Raw genomic sequence first — 17,298 nt, 5'->3', positions numbered from 1 at the left:
GCCTGGCCGGGAGCGCAGGGAAGTCACTCACGGAGCCGCAGCGTTACCTCCTCGGAGCTCATGCCGGCGGGCGGCACCTTGTAGACCAGGCAGCGCGCGGGGTTGGGCCGGACCCCGCCCTGGAGGGGCAGCGTGGCGCCCCCGGAGCCGCCGTCCGGCGGGGGCTGCCAGACGGCCCAGCGCACCGTGTACGTGCGCGCCAGGCCGGCCAGCGCGGTGACAGGAGCCGCCTGGAACGAAAACAGAGCACACGCCTGAGCGGTCACCCGGCCACGTGGGACCACGGTGCTCTCACCGTGGAGGCAACTGTGAGCAGGACACGGGGAGCACCCACAGCACACGGGGAGCACCCATAGGACACGGGGAGCACCCACAGGACACAGGGAGCACCCACAGCACACAAGGAGCAGCCACAGCACACGGGGAGCACCCAGAGGACACAGGGAGCACCCACAGGACACGGGGAGCACCCAGAGGACACAGGGAGCACCCACAGGACACGGGGAGCACCCACAGCACACGGGGAGCAGCCACAGCACACGGGGAGCACCCACAGGACACGGGGAGCAGCCACAGCACACGGGGAGCACCCACAGCACACGGGGAGCAGCCACAGCACACGGGGAGCACCCACAGCACACGGGGAGCAGCCACAGCACACGGGGAGCACCCACAGGACACAGGGAGCACCCAGAGGGCATGGGGAGCACCCACAGCACACGGGGAGCACCCACAGCACACGGGGCGCACCCAGAGGACACGGGGAGCAGCCACAGCACATGGGGAGCAGCCACAGCACACGGGGAGCACCCAGAGGACACAGGGAGCACCCACAGGACACGGGGAGCACCCACAGCACACGGGGAGCAGCCACAGGACACGGGGCGCACCCACAGCACACGGGGAGCACCCACAGCACACGGGGAGCACCCACAGCACACGGGAAGCACCCACAGGACACGGGGAGCACCCACAGCACACGGGGCGCACCCACAGCACACGGGGAGCACCCACAGCACACGGGGAGCACCCACAGCACACGGGGCGCACCCAGAGGACACGGGGAGCAGCCACAGCACATGGGGAGCAGCCACAGCACACGGGGATCAGCCACAGGACATGGGGAAGCACCCACAGCACACGGGGAGCAGCCACAGCACACGGGGAGCAGCCACAGCACACGGGGAGCACCCACAGCACACGGGGAGCAGCCACAGGACACGGAGAGCACCCACAGCACACGGGGAGCACCCAGAGGACACGGGGAGCAGCCACAGCACACGGGGAGCACCCATAGCACATGGGGAGCACCCACAGGACACGGGGAGCACCCACAGCACACGGGGAGCACCCACAGCATACGGGGAGCAGTCACAGCACACAGGGAGCACCCACAGCACACGGGGAGCACCCACAGCACACGGGGAGCACCCACAGCACATGGGGAGCAGCCACAGCACACGGGGAGCACCCAGAGGACACGGGGAGCAGCCACAACACACGGGGAGCAGCCACAGCACATGGGGAGCACCCAGAGGACACGGGGAGCACCCACAGCACACAGGGAGCACCCACAGCATACGGGGAGCAGTCACAGCACACAGGGAGCGGCTGCAATAACCAATGAAGAGCTACGGAGACTAATGAAGGTTGATTATTAATCCGTTGCCTTTTTGTTGCTGTTACCCCCTCACCTGAGGGAATTTTTCCATTGATTTTCAGAGAGAGTGGAAGGGAGGGGCAGAGAAACATCAATGAGAGACACATCAATTGGTTGCCTCCCACATGCACCCCCTTTGGCCTGGTGATCAAACCTGCAACCCAGGTACATGCCCTTGACCGAGAATCAAACCCACGACCCACCAGTGGTGTTCTAACCACTGACCCACATTGGCCAGGACCTACATCCATTGCACTCCAAAAATGAAAGTATTATCAATGAGTTCAGAAAACTGGCCATGGAACACTGCGGGCTTCAGTCACAGCAGGAGGGCTTTGGTAACAGCTGTCTGTACAGTGCAATCCGGTTTATCGCAGAATCAGAATGAATCCAGGTTCCCGCGCCATCGGTATAACCTCCGCTCTGATTCCTCACGTGGTGACTCTGAGGCCCCGGCCTTCAGCATGCAATCAATACCTCTCTCCCGGTGAAATGCCTCAGCCACACACGGACCCACTCTCCCTCCGTCTCTACCTCTAACGAGACAGGATGCTCAGTGAGCCATCGATCACTGATCGCCGCTTCACCAAGGCTTCAGCGGACAATTAGCCCCGCGGCAGCTCAGCTGCCCTTCATCAGCCTGCAGGCCGGTGACACCTGCAGGACCCCCCTCCCGGCCCCGCCCCCGCCCCACAGGAGGAGACGGCCAGGTGCCCGCCCACCGGACTCCAGAGGTTGAGGTCAGATCCGTTACTTCATAACGCCTTTTCCACCAAGTCCGCAAGCTGACAGAGAAGGTCACTGAACTGCTCCGTTCAGGCGTTTGGTTACCAGGGCAAACAGCAGGCGAAAGGCCAGGGAGTAACCTGGACCAGAGCAGGTGCGTCCTGAAACAGGCGTGTCTCACAACCTTCACCGGCAAAGCCACCCAGAAAACCGACCCCTGACCCGGGGACCGCCATCCCGGCTCCCGGGGGGCGCTGAGCCGTGGCCCCAGCAGACGCGTCCACGGCCTAACCCCGGACTCTGCGGCCGGGCCCGACACAGACAGAATGGAGGAAGGGCTGCGAGAGGAGGAGGGCCCCAAGGCCAATGCCGTGTCCGCGTCAGAGCGGGACAGAGACCCGAGGCAGGGGCACGCGGAGGGAGGGCCACGTGCAGACAGGGGCGGAGGAGGGAGCCACGAGGACCCCAGCCAGTGGGCTCAGTGGTTAGAGCATCAGCCTGTGGCCCAAAGGGTCTCGGTTCAATTCCCAGACAAGGGCACGTCTCTCGGTTGTGGGTTCGATCCCCAGCCCCAGGCGGGCAGGTATGGGAGGCACCCAATCGTGTCTCTCTCACATCTGTTTCTCTCTCCTCGCTCCTTCCGTCCCTCCCTCCACTCTCTCTACAATCAATGGAGAGACTATCCTCGGGTGAGGATTCAAAAAAAAACACCTGGACGAGGCAGGGGGTCCTCCCCAGAGCCCGCTGACGCCCCAGCTGGGCCGCAGCCACGTGCCCAGTGAGGGACCAGCACCCCGCGCCCAGGGAACCCTGATTTTACGAAGGAGACCAGCACAGCTCACGCCGGCAGGGAACAGGGGCACTCCCCGCAGAGACCGGAGCGGCGGAGCCCGTGCAGACGCTCAGCGCGGCCCGCCGCCTTCCCGGATCTCCAGGGGACACCACGCCCCGCCCACCGGCATGGCCCGTCCCCAGAACCATCAGAGCAGGACGCTGGCGACCCTGAGATTAGAGCCTGGCCTGCCGGTGGGGAGCAGAATGGGACAGCGGCTGTGGAAAACTAAACGGTGTTTCCCGATAAAGTTAAAAACAGGATCACCGTGTGGCCCAGAAGCCCCCTCTGGGTCTGACCAAAAGGGTCGGAGCAGATGGCTCACGGTAAACTGTGGGCCACAGGAGTCCAGGCCGGAGGAGCGGGAGTGACGGGGCAGGTGGCGCCCCGGGGTGGCGCTCGGCCCCACCACCCGCCACACGGTGAGCCGCGAGGACCTGCGCTCAGAGGAGCCCGCCACACAGGGAGGGCAGGCTCTGCGACCCCACGCGCAGGCGCAGAGAGGAGCCTGGTCACAGACGGGAGGTGGGGGTGCGGCCGGCGAGGGCGGGCAGTGTCGCTGGGGGTGGTCTCGGTGGGACCAGACGACGCGGGCGATGGAGGCGGACGGTGATGGCTGCCTGACCTCGCCATTCACCGAACGCTGCACCTCGCAGGGTCAGGGGCGTCCCCGGTCACGGGCTACATGTCCGATCCCGGGCCTGGTCGGGCGCATGCAGGAGGCACCAGCAATGTGTCTGTCACACCTCCACACACACACACACACACACACACACCCCTCCCTCCCTCTCCTCTCCCTGAAAATCAATGGAAACACTCTCCTCGGGGGCGGGACACCAAAAAAAGGAGGAAACGGCCTCATTCTTCCAAATCACCACGCTGGCTAACCGCGTTAATGCGGTCCTGACTGCCGTGAGCACCTGCCACCCGCCAGCCGGGCGTCAGCGCAGACGGAATGGCTCCTGGGGATGGCTCAGTTACCACCAGGAAGGGGTTTCCAAAGCCACACCCCCACTGCTGCCCCCGCTGCTGTCCCCGCTGCTGTCCGAGCTGCTGCCCCCGCTGCTGTCCCCGGTGCTGTCTGAGCTGCTGTCCCCGCTGCCGTCCCCGCTGCTGTCCGAGCTGCTGTCCCCGCTGCCGTCCCCGCTGCTGTCCGAGCTGCTGCCCCCGCTGCTGTCCGAGCTGCTGTCCGAGCTGCTGCCCCCGCTGCTGTCCCCGCTGCTGCCCCCGCTGCTGCCTCCGCTGCTGCCCCCGCTGCTGTCCCCGCTGCTGTCCGAGCTGCTGTCCCCGCTGCTGCCCCCGCTGCTGCCCCCACTGCTGTCCCCGCTGCTGTCTGAGCTGCTGCCCCCGCGCTGCTCTGTGGGAGGCGAGCGAAGGGCGGGCCTTACGGTGCCGTCCACGCCCGCGGGCCGGCTCAGCACATACTCCAGCTGGAAGACGACGGCGAAGGCGGGGTCCGGGGCCATCTCAGGGAGGCGGAGGTGGCTCCTCAGGACCAGCGCCTGGCTCCCGGAGCTGCTCAGGGACACGGGGGGGGGGGGGCGGGCATCAGGCGTGGCCCCCAGCACGCCCGCCACCGGGCGCTGCACTGGGCCCTCGTGCTGGCTCCCTGGTGCCGCCCTAAAGGGCCACAGGGAGCCAGTTTACACCGCCAGAGAGGCACTGGCTCTGCCCACCTCTGGGGGCGCCCGTCGGAGACCGGGTCCCGGGCTGGGGCACACTGGAGCCCAGCAGCCGGATGGTGCCGCTGGTTCTCCGGTGCCAGACACTGAGCTCGGGCGCACGGGAGAGCAGCATGGGCACAGGCCGCAGCGGCCATGGGGCGCCCGATGCCGACTCCCGAACTCACAACGCAAACAGGACTCTCCCCACCTCCCACCCCACCCAGGGCGCTCCGTGTGGGCAGGCTGAGGAGAGGAAACCAGGCCCACGGCAGGGCTGGCGGTGAGGGCACACCTCCCAGCAGGCACTTCACTTCCCGTGGGTGCCGCTCACTCCCCCTCCCCCTCCAGGCGGGACTGGGGACCCCGGGGACCAGGGACCCCGGGGACTGGGACCGGAGAGTACCTGGACTTGGAGGAGGAGCCGACTTTCCTGCTGAAGCTGGCGGAGCGTGTCAAGGCCACGTCCATCTCGGGCACCAGCACCATGACCTGCGGCCTCTGCACGAAGCCCAGGCCGTTGTGCGCGCCGACGCACAGCCGCCGCTCGGCGATCTCCAGGGCGCTGCTGTCCGGCGGGCCGTCCCCCTGGGGAGAGCAGGTCAGGCGGAGAGGGTCTGGGGGGGGAGGAGTGGGAAGGGGCAGGAGGGGAAAGGGGACCTCGGCGCCTCCCACAGGACCAGGTGCTCTGAAGCAGGGGAGCCCCCCCCATGGAGGCAGCGCCCGGAGGCAGGCCCGGAGGTGTCCCAGCCTCCGCCTCAGCAGGACGCACACCGGGCAGAACGGGCAGCGGAAGAGGGAGCCTGTTGGGGCAGAGCCATCGCCAGTGGCCACGCAGTGGGGACCTGCCCCAGTGAGGCTGGATATTAAAGCGCCGTCCTAACCAGTGCAGGCGCCGGAACAAGGACCGGGGCACCTCCGGGCCGTCCTGTGCATTAAGCAGGCGATCACTGCCAACGACCCTATTTCCACGCGTCTTCCCGTCCGTCCCCCAGGAACGGCCCCAAACGCAGCCGTCAATCCTCGGTAACGAAAACAAGCGCGGGACGCCCGTCTGCCGGGGCGGGGAGGCAGCCCAGGGCGGCGAAAGCACACGGTGAGGGGCTGGGGGCCGCGTGGCACCCAGCGCGGGGACGCGAGCTCTCCGCCTCGCACACGCCCCGAGCGGCACACGCACCAAGCGGCACACGCACCGAGCGGCACACGCCCCGAGCGGCACACGCACTGAGCGGCGAGGAGGCAGCGGAGCTGCACTCAGAACCCGGCTCCACCTCAGTCACCGGTGGTTTTCTTTCAGGGGGACCCCGTTCTCTGGAGCTACGTTCCCAGGGGCGGCCACCTCTTTCACGTGTGTGTACGCACATGTGTGCTTGTGTGTGTGCCTGTGTGTGTACCTGTGTGTGATTAATAACTGCCGGCGGCTACGATGACAGCCCGGCACCCTCCGACAGAGGCACTCGTGCTCTCAACGATGAACATGAAGACCTACTGTGTGCAGACACTGCCACTCCCCTCAGGAACCACACGCACCCCGCCCTCCTGGGCAAGCACTGCCTGGGGAGCCGGCCAGCCAGTGTCCAGCGGGAGGGGGGCTCTCAGAGGAGCCCGGGGAAGGGAGGGGGCTCTGCCCTGAGCCCGAGCCCTGAGGACTCCACAGGAGCCGGACGAGGCTCATCGGGACAGGGAGCTGCGGTGCAGAGGCCCCCCTGGGCACAAGGCATCGCCATGGCTACAAGATGGGAGTCGCCAAGGCTACATGGGAGAGAGGGGAGGCACCCTCAGAGGCTCCGAGTGAGGAGTGGGGGCGGGGCCCACAGGCAGGAGAGCCCCAGGGTGGGTGGAGGGAGACGGGCTCGCTGGCTGTCCCTGGGAAGAGCAGAGCGCCTGTGCAGGGCTGTGCTGAGTGCTGAGCGCAGGGCCTCAGGCTCTGCCTTGCCTGGGGACTGACTCCCTGACTCCCTCCCCAGACGGGTTGCTTCAGAGGGAGGGAGTGCTCACCAGCGTCACCAGCAAAGCTGCGACCTCAGTGTGAGTCGCTCTCCAGCCACAAAGCGAGAAGGGAAGGGAAGGGAAAGGAAGGGAAGGGAAAGAAGGGAAGGGAAAAGGAGGGGAGGGGAGGGGAGAGGAGGGGAGGGGAGGGGAGGGGAGGGGAGGGGAGGGGAGGGGAGGGGAGGGGAGGGACAGGCGCAGGCCCGTGGCAGGGTGCCCCCCTCTGGGCAGTGTTAGGGGCCATGGCATCGCCCCCCACCCCAGGGCGGAGTGCGCGGCCGGACAGTACCTCCCAGAAGTGGTCGCTGACAAGCAGCGCCAGCAGCTCCTCCTCGAACTTCTCCAGGGAGGGGTACAGCGTGAGGAACACCTCGTCCAGGTACCACGTGTCCGGCTTCTGCAGGCGGGGCTTCCGGAGGGCGTCCCCTGCAACGGGCAGCCGGGTGCGGGGGTCAGGCCGGTTCCCGAGGGTCAGCCCGGGTCCCGGGGGTCAGGCCGGTTCCTGGGGGTCAGGCCGAGTCCCGGGGGTCAGGCCAGTTCCTGGGGGTCAGCCTGGGTGCTGGGGGTCAGCCCGGGTCCCGGGGGTCAGGCCGGTTCCTGGGGGTCAGGCCGGGTCCTGGGGGTCAGCCCGGGTCCCGGGGGTCAGGCCGGTTCCTGGGGGTCAGGCCGGGTCCTGGGGGTCAGCCCGGGTCCCGGGGGTCAGGCCGGTTCCCGGGGGTCAGGCCGGGTCCCGGGGGTCAGGCCGGTTCCCGGGGGTCAGGCTGGGTCCTGGGGGTCAGCCCGGGTCCCCGGGGTCAGGCCGCACGGCGGACGGAGGGGACGGGCGGCCCTTACCCGCGTCCCTCAGGGCCGGGAGGAGGCGGAGGGGACAGCGGCCTCACCTGCGTCCCGCGAGGCCGGCAGGAGGCCGGGCGGCGGCTGGAAGCCGGACACCAGCAGGTTCTCGGGCAGCAGGGGGAAGGCGGGCTCCAGCGCCGGGTGCGGCTGCAGCGTGTACTGCAGGCTGCAGCTCTCGAGGGCCGTCAGGTGCTTGCTCTCTGAGAGGAAACGCCAAGAGCTGGCACCGCAGGCCCTCCCGTCACCAACAGCCCCATCCACAGGAGGCGCCATTTCCCAGGGAGACGGCAATCACTGTGTGTGGGGTGGGGGGTCCACCCTAGTAACTCCCCCTGAGACACTGCAGCAAAAGGGACAAGCTCTGTGCTCACACCTTCCCAGGGCGGGCAGCCGGCCATGGCTCAGCCGGGCCACCCTCAGTGTGGGCACCGCGTCCATGCAGCCCACGGAGCGGCCTGTCCTTCCAAACGGAGGCTGAGACCCAGCCCACCGGCCTCCCTAAAACACCAAGAACCGACCCACACCCCAGAGCAGGGGTCTTCAAACTACGGCCCGCAGGCCACATGCGGCCCGCAGAGGAGTCTGATCCGGCCCGCCAGGTTTTTTGGGCAGTGAGCGCAGCCGAGGTGTTACAGTAGGAATTAGTAGTTCATATAGTCCGGCCCTCCAGCTCTCTGAGGGACCGTGATCTGGCCCCCACTTTAAAAAGTTTGAGGACCCCTGCCCCAGAGGGTCCAGGAGAGGCGGGAGGGCGAGCTGAGGAGCGCAGGCCGGCAGGGAGCGGGGGCAGTCCCACCAGCAGGGCCAGGGGTGGGGAGGGCCCCCAGCACCACAGGCCCCGGCGAGGGACCCAGACATCCCCCCAGTGTGCGCCTCAGTGGGCTTCACCTCCTCACTGTCAGGGCCTCAGCCCCTGGCCGTGCTGTGACTCCCGGGAGCTACAGCGGCCTGCTCCCTCCTCAGGAGGGAATGGGCAGCTGTGTGGGCATGCACACGGGTGAGGCGGGGAAAGGCTGTTCATGAAGTCTTGACGCTAAGGGACTCCAGGAGGCAAAACTCAGGGCAGTACGGTCCAGAGTGGGGGGCGGGGGGGGGCTGGATGGTGCAGGCAAGCTCACGGGCGGGGTGGGGGGCGCAGGGTGGATGTGGAGTGGAGGAGCTCACAGGAGGGACGGGGGGCGTGGCAGGGGGAGCTGCCAGCACCCCGGTTGAGGCGCTTACGTTCGATGGGGTCCTGCAGCTGGGGGTGCAGCAGGGCTCTGGGGGTGCCGTGATACAGCCTCAGCCTGCCAAACAAGAGCCCGAAACAGTCAGCACGGCCTCCAAACAGTGGCTGCTCCCGAAAGGAGGGTGTGCGGCCAGCCACCTCCCCTCCTGGGCCTTCCCAGAGCCACCACCCGCCCCTGGGGGAACGGATTCCGGAGAGCATCGCTCCCCAACCAGCCCCCAGTGCATGCACCCAGCTCCCAGCCCATGCGCCCAGCACCTGCAGCACAGCCCGTGCCCCTGGGCCCAGGGTGCCGTGCCAGGGAGACCCACAATGACAGAAACACCCGGAAAGCCCAGGCTGAGCCCACCCTGTCCGTGCAGACATTTTCTGTCATTTCCACGGGCAGGTGCTCCTGGCACCGGGTGGTGGAGGCCAGGGACCGGCTGGGCATCCTACACTCACAGGACAGCCACGCAAAGACCTCTCCGGCCAAAGGGCAGGGGCCACGGCTGAGGGGCCCAGGAGGCAACGCGGCTCAGTGGGCTGGACGGTTACGAAGTGGAACCCCCGTGGCCCCGTGAGCGCACCCCGTCAGCCACACGCCAGCCGGCCTGTGACCACGCGGGCCGCGGCTCCACCGCGCAGGAACGCGGAAAAGCGGAGGGCAGGGACCCGGGCCGGGCGTGAGGACGGTGTGTGTGTGTGTGTGTGTGTGTGTGTGTGTGTTACCGTCTGTCCTGGGAGGCCGAGCGGGGAGACTCCGTCTTGCTGCTGAAGATGCGAAGAATCCCGAACCCACACGACAGGCTCTGGAGGGTCCCGTCCGGCCTCCGGCCGTGGGCGGCCACCTCCACCACGGCCACGATGCCCGGGTGGCTCAGCGACGTGTGGAAGTACACGGGCTGCCAGCGAGCGGGAGCCGGTGAGGGCGCCGCCTGCAGGCAGGACGCAGAGGCGCCGCGGGCTCCGCCACCCTGGGCGGCGCCTCATAAACCCGCTAACGGCCCCACAGCGCCGCATCGCTCCGGAACTTTCCATCCACAGCAATACCCATAGACCACAGGCCCCGCAGGGAGAGAGGCGGGGGCCACACACACCCCCACTATGCTGAGACAGGACCCCAGGGACACGGAAGACAGGACAAGCCCCTCGGTGGCCGCACACGGCAGGTACCTCGCTGAGCCCTGCTATGGGGGACAGAGGCCGCCGCGCTGCCACGGGGGAAGGAGACACGTGTACTATGTGTGATGCTTCAAACAATAACAAAGTTTTAAATGTTAAAAAGAAGCTGCCCTGCCCACTTCTCCCAACAAAGCAGCCCCCGGACTTCTCGAGGAGCCGAGCCCAGCTAGCACCGTCCATGACAGTCACGTCGAGAGCATTTCCTTGCAGGATCGTTTGGGCCTGAGCCGGGCGACGGTGCTCGTGGCTCTTCGGGGGTCTCCACACGGAACTTCCCTCCTCCCGCTCTGACCTCCCGGGGTCACCCCACCTCTCTCCCTGGGGATGAGCGCCTCTAGCTGCTTCTGCCTCGAGAAGCCGCTGCGGCTGCTTTCATTGAAAACTGACCGATGCCACAGACACAGGAGGCGGAGGCGGCGGCGTGTGACCCACAGGGACACGCGTGCCAGGGCGGGCTGTGGCTCTGGCCGCCGTGTCCCCGGAGCCCAGGGTCCATGCCCGGGTCCCAGCCGAGCACAGAGGTCAGGCTGGCCGGGCGGGGGCCCTCCGGGGATGTAACCGGACAGATCCTGTGACCAGCCATCTCCGCGTGGCCCCGGGAAGCGTTTACCGCGGCCACGGGCTGTCAGGGGGATGACGGAGAGACACATTAACTCGTCCGCCGGCGGTATAAATCGTCACTCTATTTCCTTTACTGCAGAACGGTGGAATAATGGCCACTTACCGCGGGCAGGAGGCTGGTCCCGGGAGAACTATGTTCTGTGTCCATGACACGGGACCAGGGCTAAAGCCCCGGCGTGAAGCCACACACACGAGGTCGACCCCCCGCCCACGCCGGGGCCAGCAGAGCCCCACCCTCACGCCAGACCCCCCGCCCGGTAAGCCAGACATACAGGCCACCGGGGAGGTCAGAGCGCACCCCCAAATCCCGGCCCTCCACAGGGGGCAGGCAGGCACCCCCAGAGCAAGCAGCCCCTGCCCCACCTGCATGCCAGCGCCCTCAGGGACAGCTCACTGTGCAAACGTCTCACACACACACACACACACGCACACGCACACATGCACGGCTCGTGACCTGCCAGGTCACTCCTTGCGGGAACATAATGCCCGCGTACCGGGGACGAGACCCCACGCACCGCCCGCCCACCCCCGGCTCCGGCCAGCGCAGCGCTCTCATCATGGAGGGGCCTGGCCTCCACGCAGACTTTGTTCGGAAACGGTGCCGCCTGCAGACCACGCTGTGAACTGGGCTGCAGCTCCCAGGCCCTCCCAGGGTCCCAGGTCGGTGTACCCTGCCCGCCCGCCGCCCCCCGGCCCCAACACCTCTGCCCACCATCTGCCCACCTCGTTCCAGACGATCCGGGGCGGCTGCCGGGGGAGCGGCTCCAGGGGCCGCGGGGTGCTCCGCCACGTCCTCCCGAAGAAGTGGCGGTAGGTGACGTCGAAGAGAGACACGCGGAGATGGCACCCCAGCTCCGACAGCACCTCCAGCGCGCCCTGTGCGACAGGCAGGGGGCCCTGAGGTTCCCACGGCCGAGCCTCCCACCGGTGCTGGCGCCCAAACAGGTAACCCAACGGGCAGCCTCCATCCGGGTTTGGGCACCAATTTCCTGCCAGGAACTGCCCCTCAGAGCATGCAGCCCGCGCACAGCGCCGCCCGGAGACCCCCAGAGCGGAGGGGGCACAGGCGGGGCCGAGAAGCCGGGACATGAGGAGACCCGGGCCGGCCATACCGGAAGCTCAGAGTGACAAGGCCTGTCTGTGGGGGAGCAGGAAGCCGCCTCTAGGCCAGCGGTCAGCAAACTCGTGAGTCCACAGAGCCAAACACCGACAGCACAACGATCGACGTTTCTTTGGAGAGCCACGTTTTTTACACTTAAACTTCTTCTTTCTAACACCACTGCTTCAACACAGACTCGCCCAGGCCGTGGTATTTTGTGGAAGAGCCACACTCAAGGGGCCAAAAACTGTCTGTGGCTCCCGAGCCGGGGTTTGCCCACCACGGGCTTAGGCTACGTGGGCGGGTTTTTATCGGGTACCGCCCAGTGAACCCTCCTGGTATAACCACACACTCAGTCCTCCGCTGGCCAGGCGGATCCTGGGCTGGCATCGGCAGAGGAGAAGCTAACCTCTGAGGACTGAGATGTCACCGCCACAAACACAGACAAGGCAGCCAGAGAGGACAAAGGCGGGCCCTTTGCCCGGCCGGGGCTCCGTGGACGAGCGTTAGCGTATGAACCAGGGGGTCGGGGTTCGATTCCCGGTCAGGACACAGGCCTGGGTTTCAGGCTCCATCACCAGTGGGGGGCGGGCGGGAGGCAGCGGATCCATGATTCTCTCTCATCATTAATGTTTCTATCTCCCTCTTCCTCTCTGAAATCAATAAAAATAGATTTTTAAAAAGGAAGAACCCGAGGAACCTGATTGCGGGTTAGAAACGGCTCCGCTGTGGCAGCAGCGGCCTTTTCCCCGGGGTCAGAAGTGCTGACCGAGCCGCTGAATCGCGGATTCTCTGTGCTGATGGGCACTTTGTCTGCCCATATCGCCAAGGCCCGCATAATGGGCACCGCGGTGAGACGCGAATAAATGAGTGGAAATCAATAGCCTCCCAGCGTGTTTGACAATAAATAGCAAATTTCTTTACCTGCTTAATCAGTGGTCCGTCGAGCCACTTGAAGACGCACTGGAACGCCGTCGATTCCTTTGCGGGCTGGCGGGCTCGGTGTGGGTGCGGAGGCACCAGCACGTTCTGCTCAAACACCTGGTGCCAGTCACGCATCCTGCCGGCTGCGGGGCACTGCGCCCCTGGGGTCACCTGCACCGTTCGTGTCCAAAGAAATAAGAGCGGTGAGGACCACGGAGCTCGGAGATCGGACCTGCCTGCCGCCCGCTGTATCTGAGGACCCAGCACCCCGGCCCGCCTCTGCAGCCCCACCCTCCACACCCCGGGCGAGGGACGGAGACTGGCACCGCGCCACCTTCCCCTGGCAGGCGTGCCATCCCGCTCCAGAGAACCGCTCTGCCGCCCCTCGGGAGCCAGTCAGAGCCCGACTCCGGGCTCAGAGGCTGGGCCGGGGCGGGCACACAGGGCGGCTCTAAGCAGCCGCGGAGGCGGAGTGTGCACAGGGCCCTGCCTCAGCGACGGGGCATCTCCCCCGGGACTGGGGGGCATGGCCCACTCAGGGCCCCAAGATGCAGATCTCAGAGCTTCCGCCGGCCTGCTGGGTGAGACCTGGTTGTGGGCTCAATCCAGTAGGGGGCATACAGGGGCAGCCGATCCATGATTGTCTCTCATCATGGATGTTTCTCTCTCCCTCTCCCTTCCTCTCTGAAATCAATAAAAATATATTTTTTAAATCCTATCTAATAAAAGAGTGATATGCAAATTAATCATCATTCTGGTACACCCCCCAAGCCACACTCACCAGAGTATGCAAATTAACCCAACCAAGGTGGCTGCGGCCAAGGAGAAAGCAGGAGGGAGGCTTGGGTTTCCCAGGCAATGGAAGAAGCCAAGCTTTCCGCACACCCTGGCTGGCCCAGGCCTCCGTTTAAGGCCACAAAGTTTCAGTTATAAGAGGTAAATAAATCCCCTGCCGCCATGGAGCGAGCAGAGGCTTGGCTCTGCTCCAAGCTACAAAGTTTCAATTGTAGAAGATAAAAAATAAACCATGGTTACCAGGGCCTCTGCTTGGGTTGCCAGGGGGCATGCCCAGCCTGCAAACCACCACAGGCTACCCCACACCCCAAGGGAACCCCACCCTGATCCAGGACACCCTTCAAGGCAAACCAGCTGGCCCCCACCCATTCACCAGGCCTCTATCCTATCTAATAAAAGAGTAATATGCAGATTGACCATCACTCCAACACACAAGATCCTGCCCCCATGTGGACACAAGATGGCCACCACAAGATAACCAGCAGGGGAGGGCAGTTGGGGGCAAACAGCCTGGCAGGGGAGCAGTTAGACATCAATCAGTCTGGCAGGCAGAAGCGGTTGGGGTCAATCAGGAAGGCAGGTAGATGAGCAGTTGAGAGCCAGCAGTCCTGGATTCTGAGAGGGATGTCCTAGATTGGAGAGGGTGCAGGCTGGGCTGAGGGACACCCCCCCACACACACACACACACACACACACATTCGTGCACTGGTAAAGAATAAAGATCCAGAGAGAGTGACAAGGGTTAAGGGAGCAGCACAGATGACAGCTAATCCAGCCTCCTTTCTGGGGGGCTGAAAGCACGGCTGGGGGGAGCAGAGGAGACCCAGGAGCTGAAGAGGTCGGCTGGACTAAAGTCCAGGGGCCGGGAGGGCAGGAGCCCTGAGGAGCTGCCCAGGCCCAGGGACATGGACTTCCCAGAAAAGAACGAGATCTTGAATCACTGAGACCCAGAAGCTTTGAAGGACTTTGTGGTGGGGAGAGGGGGTAAGTGGAGATCTAATTAAGCGCCGCCTGGAATGCCCTCGTTCAGAATATATCCTCTGAGTACCTACCACGTGCCACGCCCTGGAGAAACCTCGCTGACCACAGCAGGCAGGCTCCCCACCCTCATGGCACAGGCATCCGGAGGGAGGAAGACAGGACACACGTTAGCGGGAGCAGAGACACGGCTGGGACCTAGGGAGACGCCAGAAAGGAGGGGGGGTGCCGTGAGCTGTGACAGACACCTGGAGCTGCAGCCACCTCCTTCCCTAACTCCCAGGCTGAGGCTGGACTTCCTCACCCGCTTCCACCAGAACCAGACACTGCAGGATGGAAGGGAGCGGGCCTGGAACTCAGCCTCTAGGGAGACAGCACTAAAGGGAGTGCCTGGGAGGGCCCCGCAGTCTGAAGGAGGAGCAGGCAGCAGAGCCCGCATGCAGCCGCGGAAAGGGGCCAGGGGGTGAGCTCGGAGCCAGCCGGGAGGTCAGCTGGCTGGAGAGCAGAGGGTGAAGGCAGGCACCATGCCAGGGGCACTGGACACAGGCAGGACGAGGGAGCCTGGAGGTCTCCATGGCGGGTGGTTCCCACAGGGGACGGACACCCGCTGGGAATGGGCACCCACAGGAGACGGGCACCCAGCCCAGGGGAAATGCACCCAGCAGTAGCCCCCCACGGGCCTCCGGTACCGGAAGGCCGCTGCGGACAACGAATCGGGAAAAACCAACGTCCGCCAAAATCTCAGCAAAAGGCCAGGCTGTTCGTACCGCGCTCCCCTAAAACTGGGAACTGCAGAGGGACTCAGGGTCAAGGGGCAGAGGGCAGAGGGTGAGCCTCAAGAAGCCTAGGATACACCAGCAACTCGCAGCCCGGCCGAACCAAGTGTCCCGGGGGAGGGGTGGCATGCAACTGCCGTGGGCACAGCCCTGCGCTCCCGCCCGGCCGCCGCGCCCCGCAGGCCCCGGGCCCCGGCGGAGAGATACACCGAGCGCCCCCAAGCCCAATCCCTGCACCCCCGGCCCGCTCAGCGGCCCAGCGGGTCCAGACCGTGTCCGGCCTCCCCCGCAGCGCCAGCCAACATGGTTCCGACCGTCGCCGCCGCGTTACCTAGGAGACCGGCCCGCCGCGCCCGCGCCCACGCCCACCCGGGAGTGACGAGGCCCACGCTCTCGAGAAAGAGATCCGCTGCGGACCCAGCGGGCCGCCCCAGCCGGAGCCGAGCGGAGCCGCAGGCCTCGCGGGCGCAGGACCGGCCGAAGGACGCCCGAGCCCCTGCCGCCGCGGGAGGAGCCTCGCGCTCTGGCCGAGGACCCGCCCCGTGTCACCGCCATCGGCCAATCAGAGCCCAAGCCGAGCGGTTCGGCTCCGCCAGCCTCAGCCAATCGGCGTGGTGGCGGGTCCGTCCTGATTTGCATGCTGGGCTGTGCCTCAGCCAATGGGAGCGTGACTGGCGTGAATTCCAGCCAATGAGGAGCCTCCGGAGGCGTGGCCCCGGGCGTCCCACGAGGTGAAGATGCTGCGGGCGGAACCTGGCCGGGAGAGCGGGATTCGGGGGCGCTGTAGTCGCCGGGCCGGGCGGGAGGGAAGATCCGGAGCGGGGAGAGGATCCGGAGCTGGAGCCCAGGTGAGTGCAGGGGGTGACCCCGGCGGGACGCGCTGCCCGCGGCCGCGCACCGGGAGAGCGGCGGCGGCGGCCCCCGCGAGGCCTGCGGCGATTCTCCATCTCCTCTCCCCTCGCGCGTCCCCGCGCCCGCCTCCACCCGCACCTCCCCTCCAGCGGGCTGGCTCTCCTTCTCCATCTTCCCTCTGCCCCATCATCTCCCTTCCCCCATCCGGTCCTCCCCGGCCCGCCCGACCTGCCATCCCCCCAGCCCTTCAGCTCCCGTCCCGACCCCTGCCCCAAACTTCATCCTTCCCCGGGTTCCAGCGCCCCTCCGCCCTGTCTTATCTCCTCCACTTTTTACAGCCTCACCCCCACCCAGTCCCCCAGTCCCCCTTCCCGTCCGTCCGTCCCCAGGCCTCTGCGCAGCCCCGGGAGCGCTCCCGGCGCCAGTCCTCCCCATCCCTTCAACCTCTTTGCTCCTGAAGGCTCACCCTGCACCCCCGGCCCGCTCAGCGGGTCCCACATCCCCGTCCTCCCACCCAGTCTGCTCCCCGACTCTCCCGTGGGCGCCCTCTCCTCCTGGCCCCACTCCCCGGGACCTTGGCACTTTGCTCCTGCACCCCTCACCCCCGCGCTGTGCCCCTGGGGCGTCTTCAGATCCCTTTCCCTCCCACCTCCCTACCTGCCACCGCTCGGGGAGGACAGAAGGACGCGCGGACCGGGCTCTGCACCGCGCTGCGTGCTGGACTGCAGTAGCGGCCGCTGTGCACCTGCCGCCTCTCCTCCCCGCCCCCGCCCAGCGCACCCAGCGCGCTCCGGACTTTGGTGCTCCAGGCTCCTGTGGGGGCTACACTCTGCCTGGAGCATCCTGGGAGGGGGGGCCTCTAGGTGAAGTCCCTTAGCACCCTCTCCTGCCTGCCTCCCTGGCCACCATCTCCCTCCCCACCCCCACGTTCCTGCTGCTCAGCCTCATTTTGTGATTCAGCAGTTTCGGAGTGGGTAACTTTGCTTCCTGCCATGATGGGGACCAGGCTGTGGGGCCGAGGGCAGGGGGTCTGGATCCTGGGGAAAGTGGTGGTGCCGCCTTAGGGAGCAGGCCCGCCTGCCTGGGTGCAGAGCGGGGAGCTGCCTCCGGGGCTGGCTCTCCCGCGCCCCGTGTTGAACCACATCCGGGGGGGGGG

General features: G+C 66.3%; 2 protein-coding genes across 8 annotated transcripts in view; one reads left to right on the top strand and one right to left on the bottom strand.

The window, feature by feature from the left end:
- NPHP4 (nephrocystin 4) overlaps positions 1–15,849 on the bottom strand; it is a 43,019-nt gene extending 27,170 nt beyond the window's left edge. Inside the window, exons 1-12 of one of the 4 annotated variants that reach the window (XR_014794295.1) lie at positions 15,622–15,848; positions 14,763–14,840; positions 14,589–14,642; positions 12,742–12,912; positions 11,442–11,594; positions 9,645–9,817; positions 8,927–8,991; positions 7,750–7,905; positions 7,158–7,294; positions 5,286–5,467; positions 4,607–4,733; positions 48–230 (exon numbers count right to left, since the gene is read on the bottom strand). Coding sequence is in view for 1 of the 4 variants with exons in the window: in XM_084875734.1 (XP_084731860.1) it covers positions 48–230; positions 4,607–4,733; positions 5,286–5,467; positions 7,158–7,294; positions 7,750–7,905; positions 8,927–8,991; positions 9,645–9,817; positions 11,442–11,594; positions 12,742–12,876 (1,311 nt within the window). In the remaining 3 variants the exon portion in view is untranslated. Of the gene's footprint in view, positions 1–47; positions 231–4,606; positions 4,734–5,285; positions 5,468–7,157; positions 7,295–7,749; positions 7,906–8,926; positions 8,992–9,644; positions 9,818–11,441; positions 11,595–12,741; positions 12,913–14,588; positions 14,713–14,762; positions 14,841–15,621 lie in introns of all 4 variants that reach the window. The other 3 variants (XM_084875734.1, XR_014794296.1, XR_014794294.1) reach the window with 3 other exon arrangements.
- Positions 15,850–16,005: 156 nt separating this feature from the next.
- The window catches only part of KCNAB2 (potassium voltage-gated channel subfamily A regulatory beta subunit 2), a 64,895-nt gene continuing 63,602 nt past the window's right edge, over positions 16,006–17,298 (top strand). For all 4 annotated transcript variants that reach the window (XM_084875827.1, XM_084875825.1, XM_084875826.1 and 1 more), the window contains exon 1: positions 16,006–16,138. The gene's annotated coding sequence lies outside the window, so the exon portion shown is untranslated. The remainder of the gene's footprint in view (positions 16,139–17,298) is intronic.

This window comes from Pipistrellus hanaki, assembly GCF_964339955.1.
Source record: "Pipistrellus hanaki genome assembly, chromosome: 2".
NCBI classification, from domain to species: domain Eukaryota; kingdom Metazoa; phylum Chordata; class Mammalia; order Chiroptera; family Vespertilionidae; genus Pipistrellus; species Pipistrellus hanaki.
The sequence above is the reverse complement of the archived record's forward strand: the minus strand, read 5'-3'. Positions and strand labels throughout refer to the sequence as shown.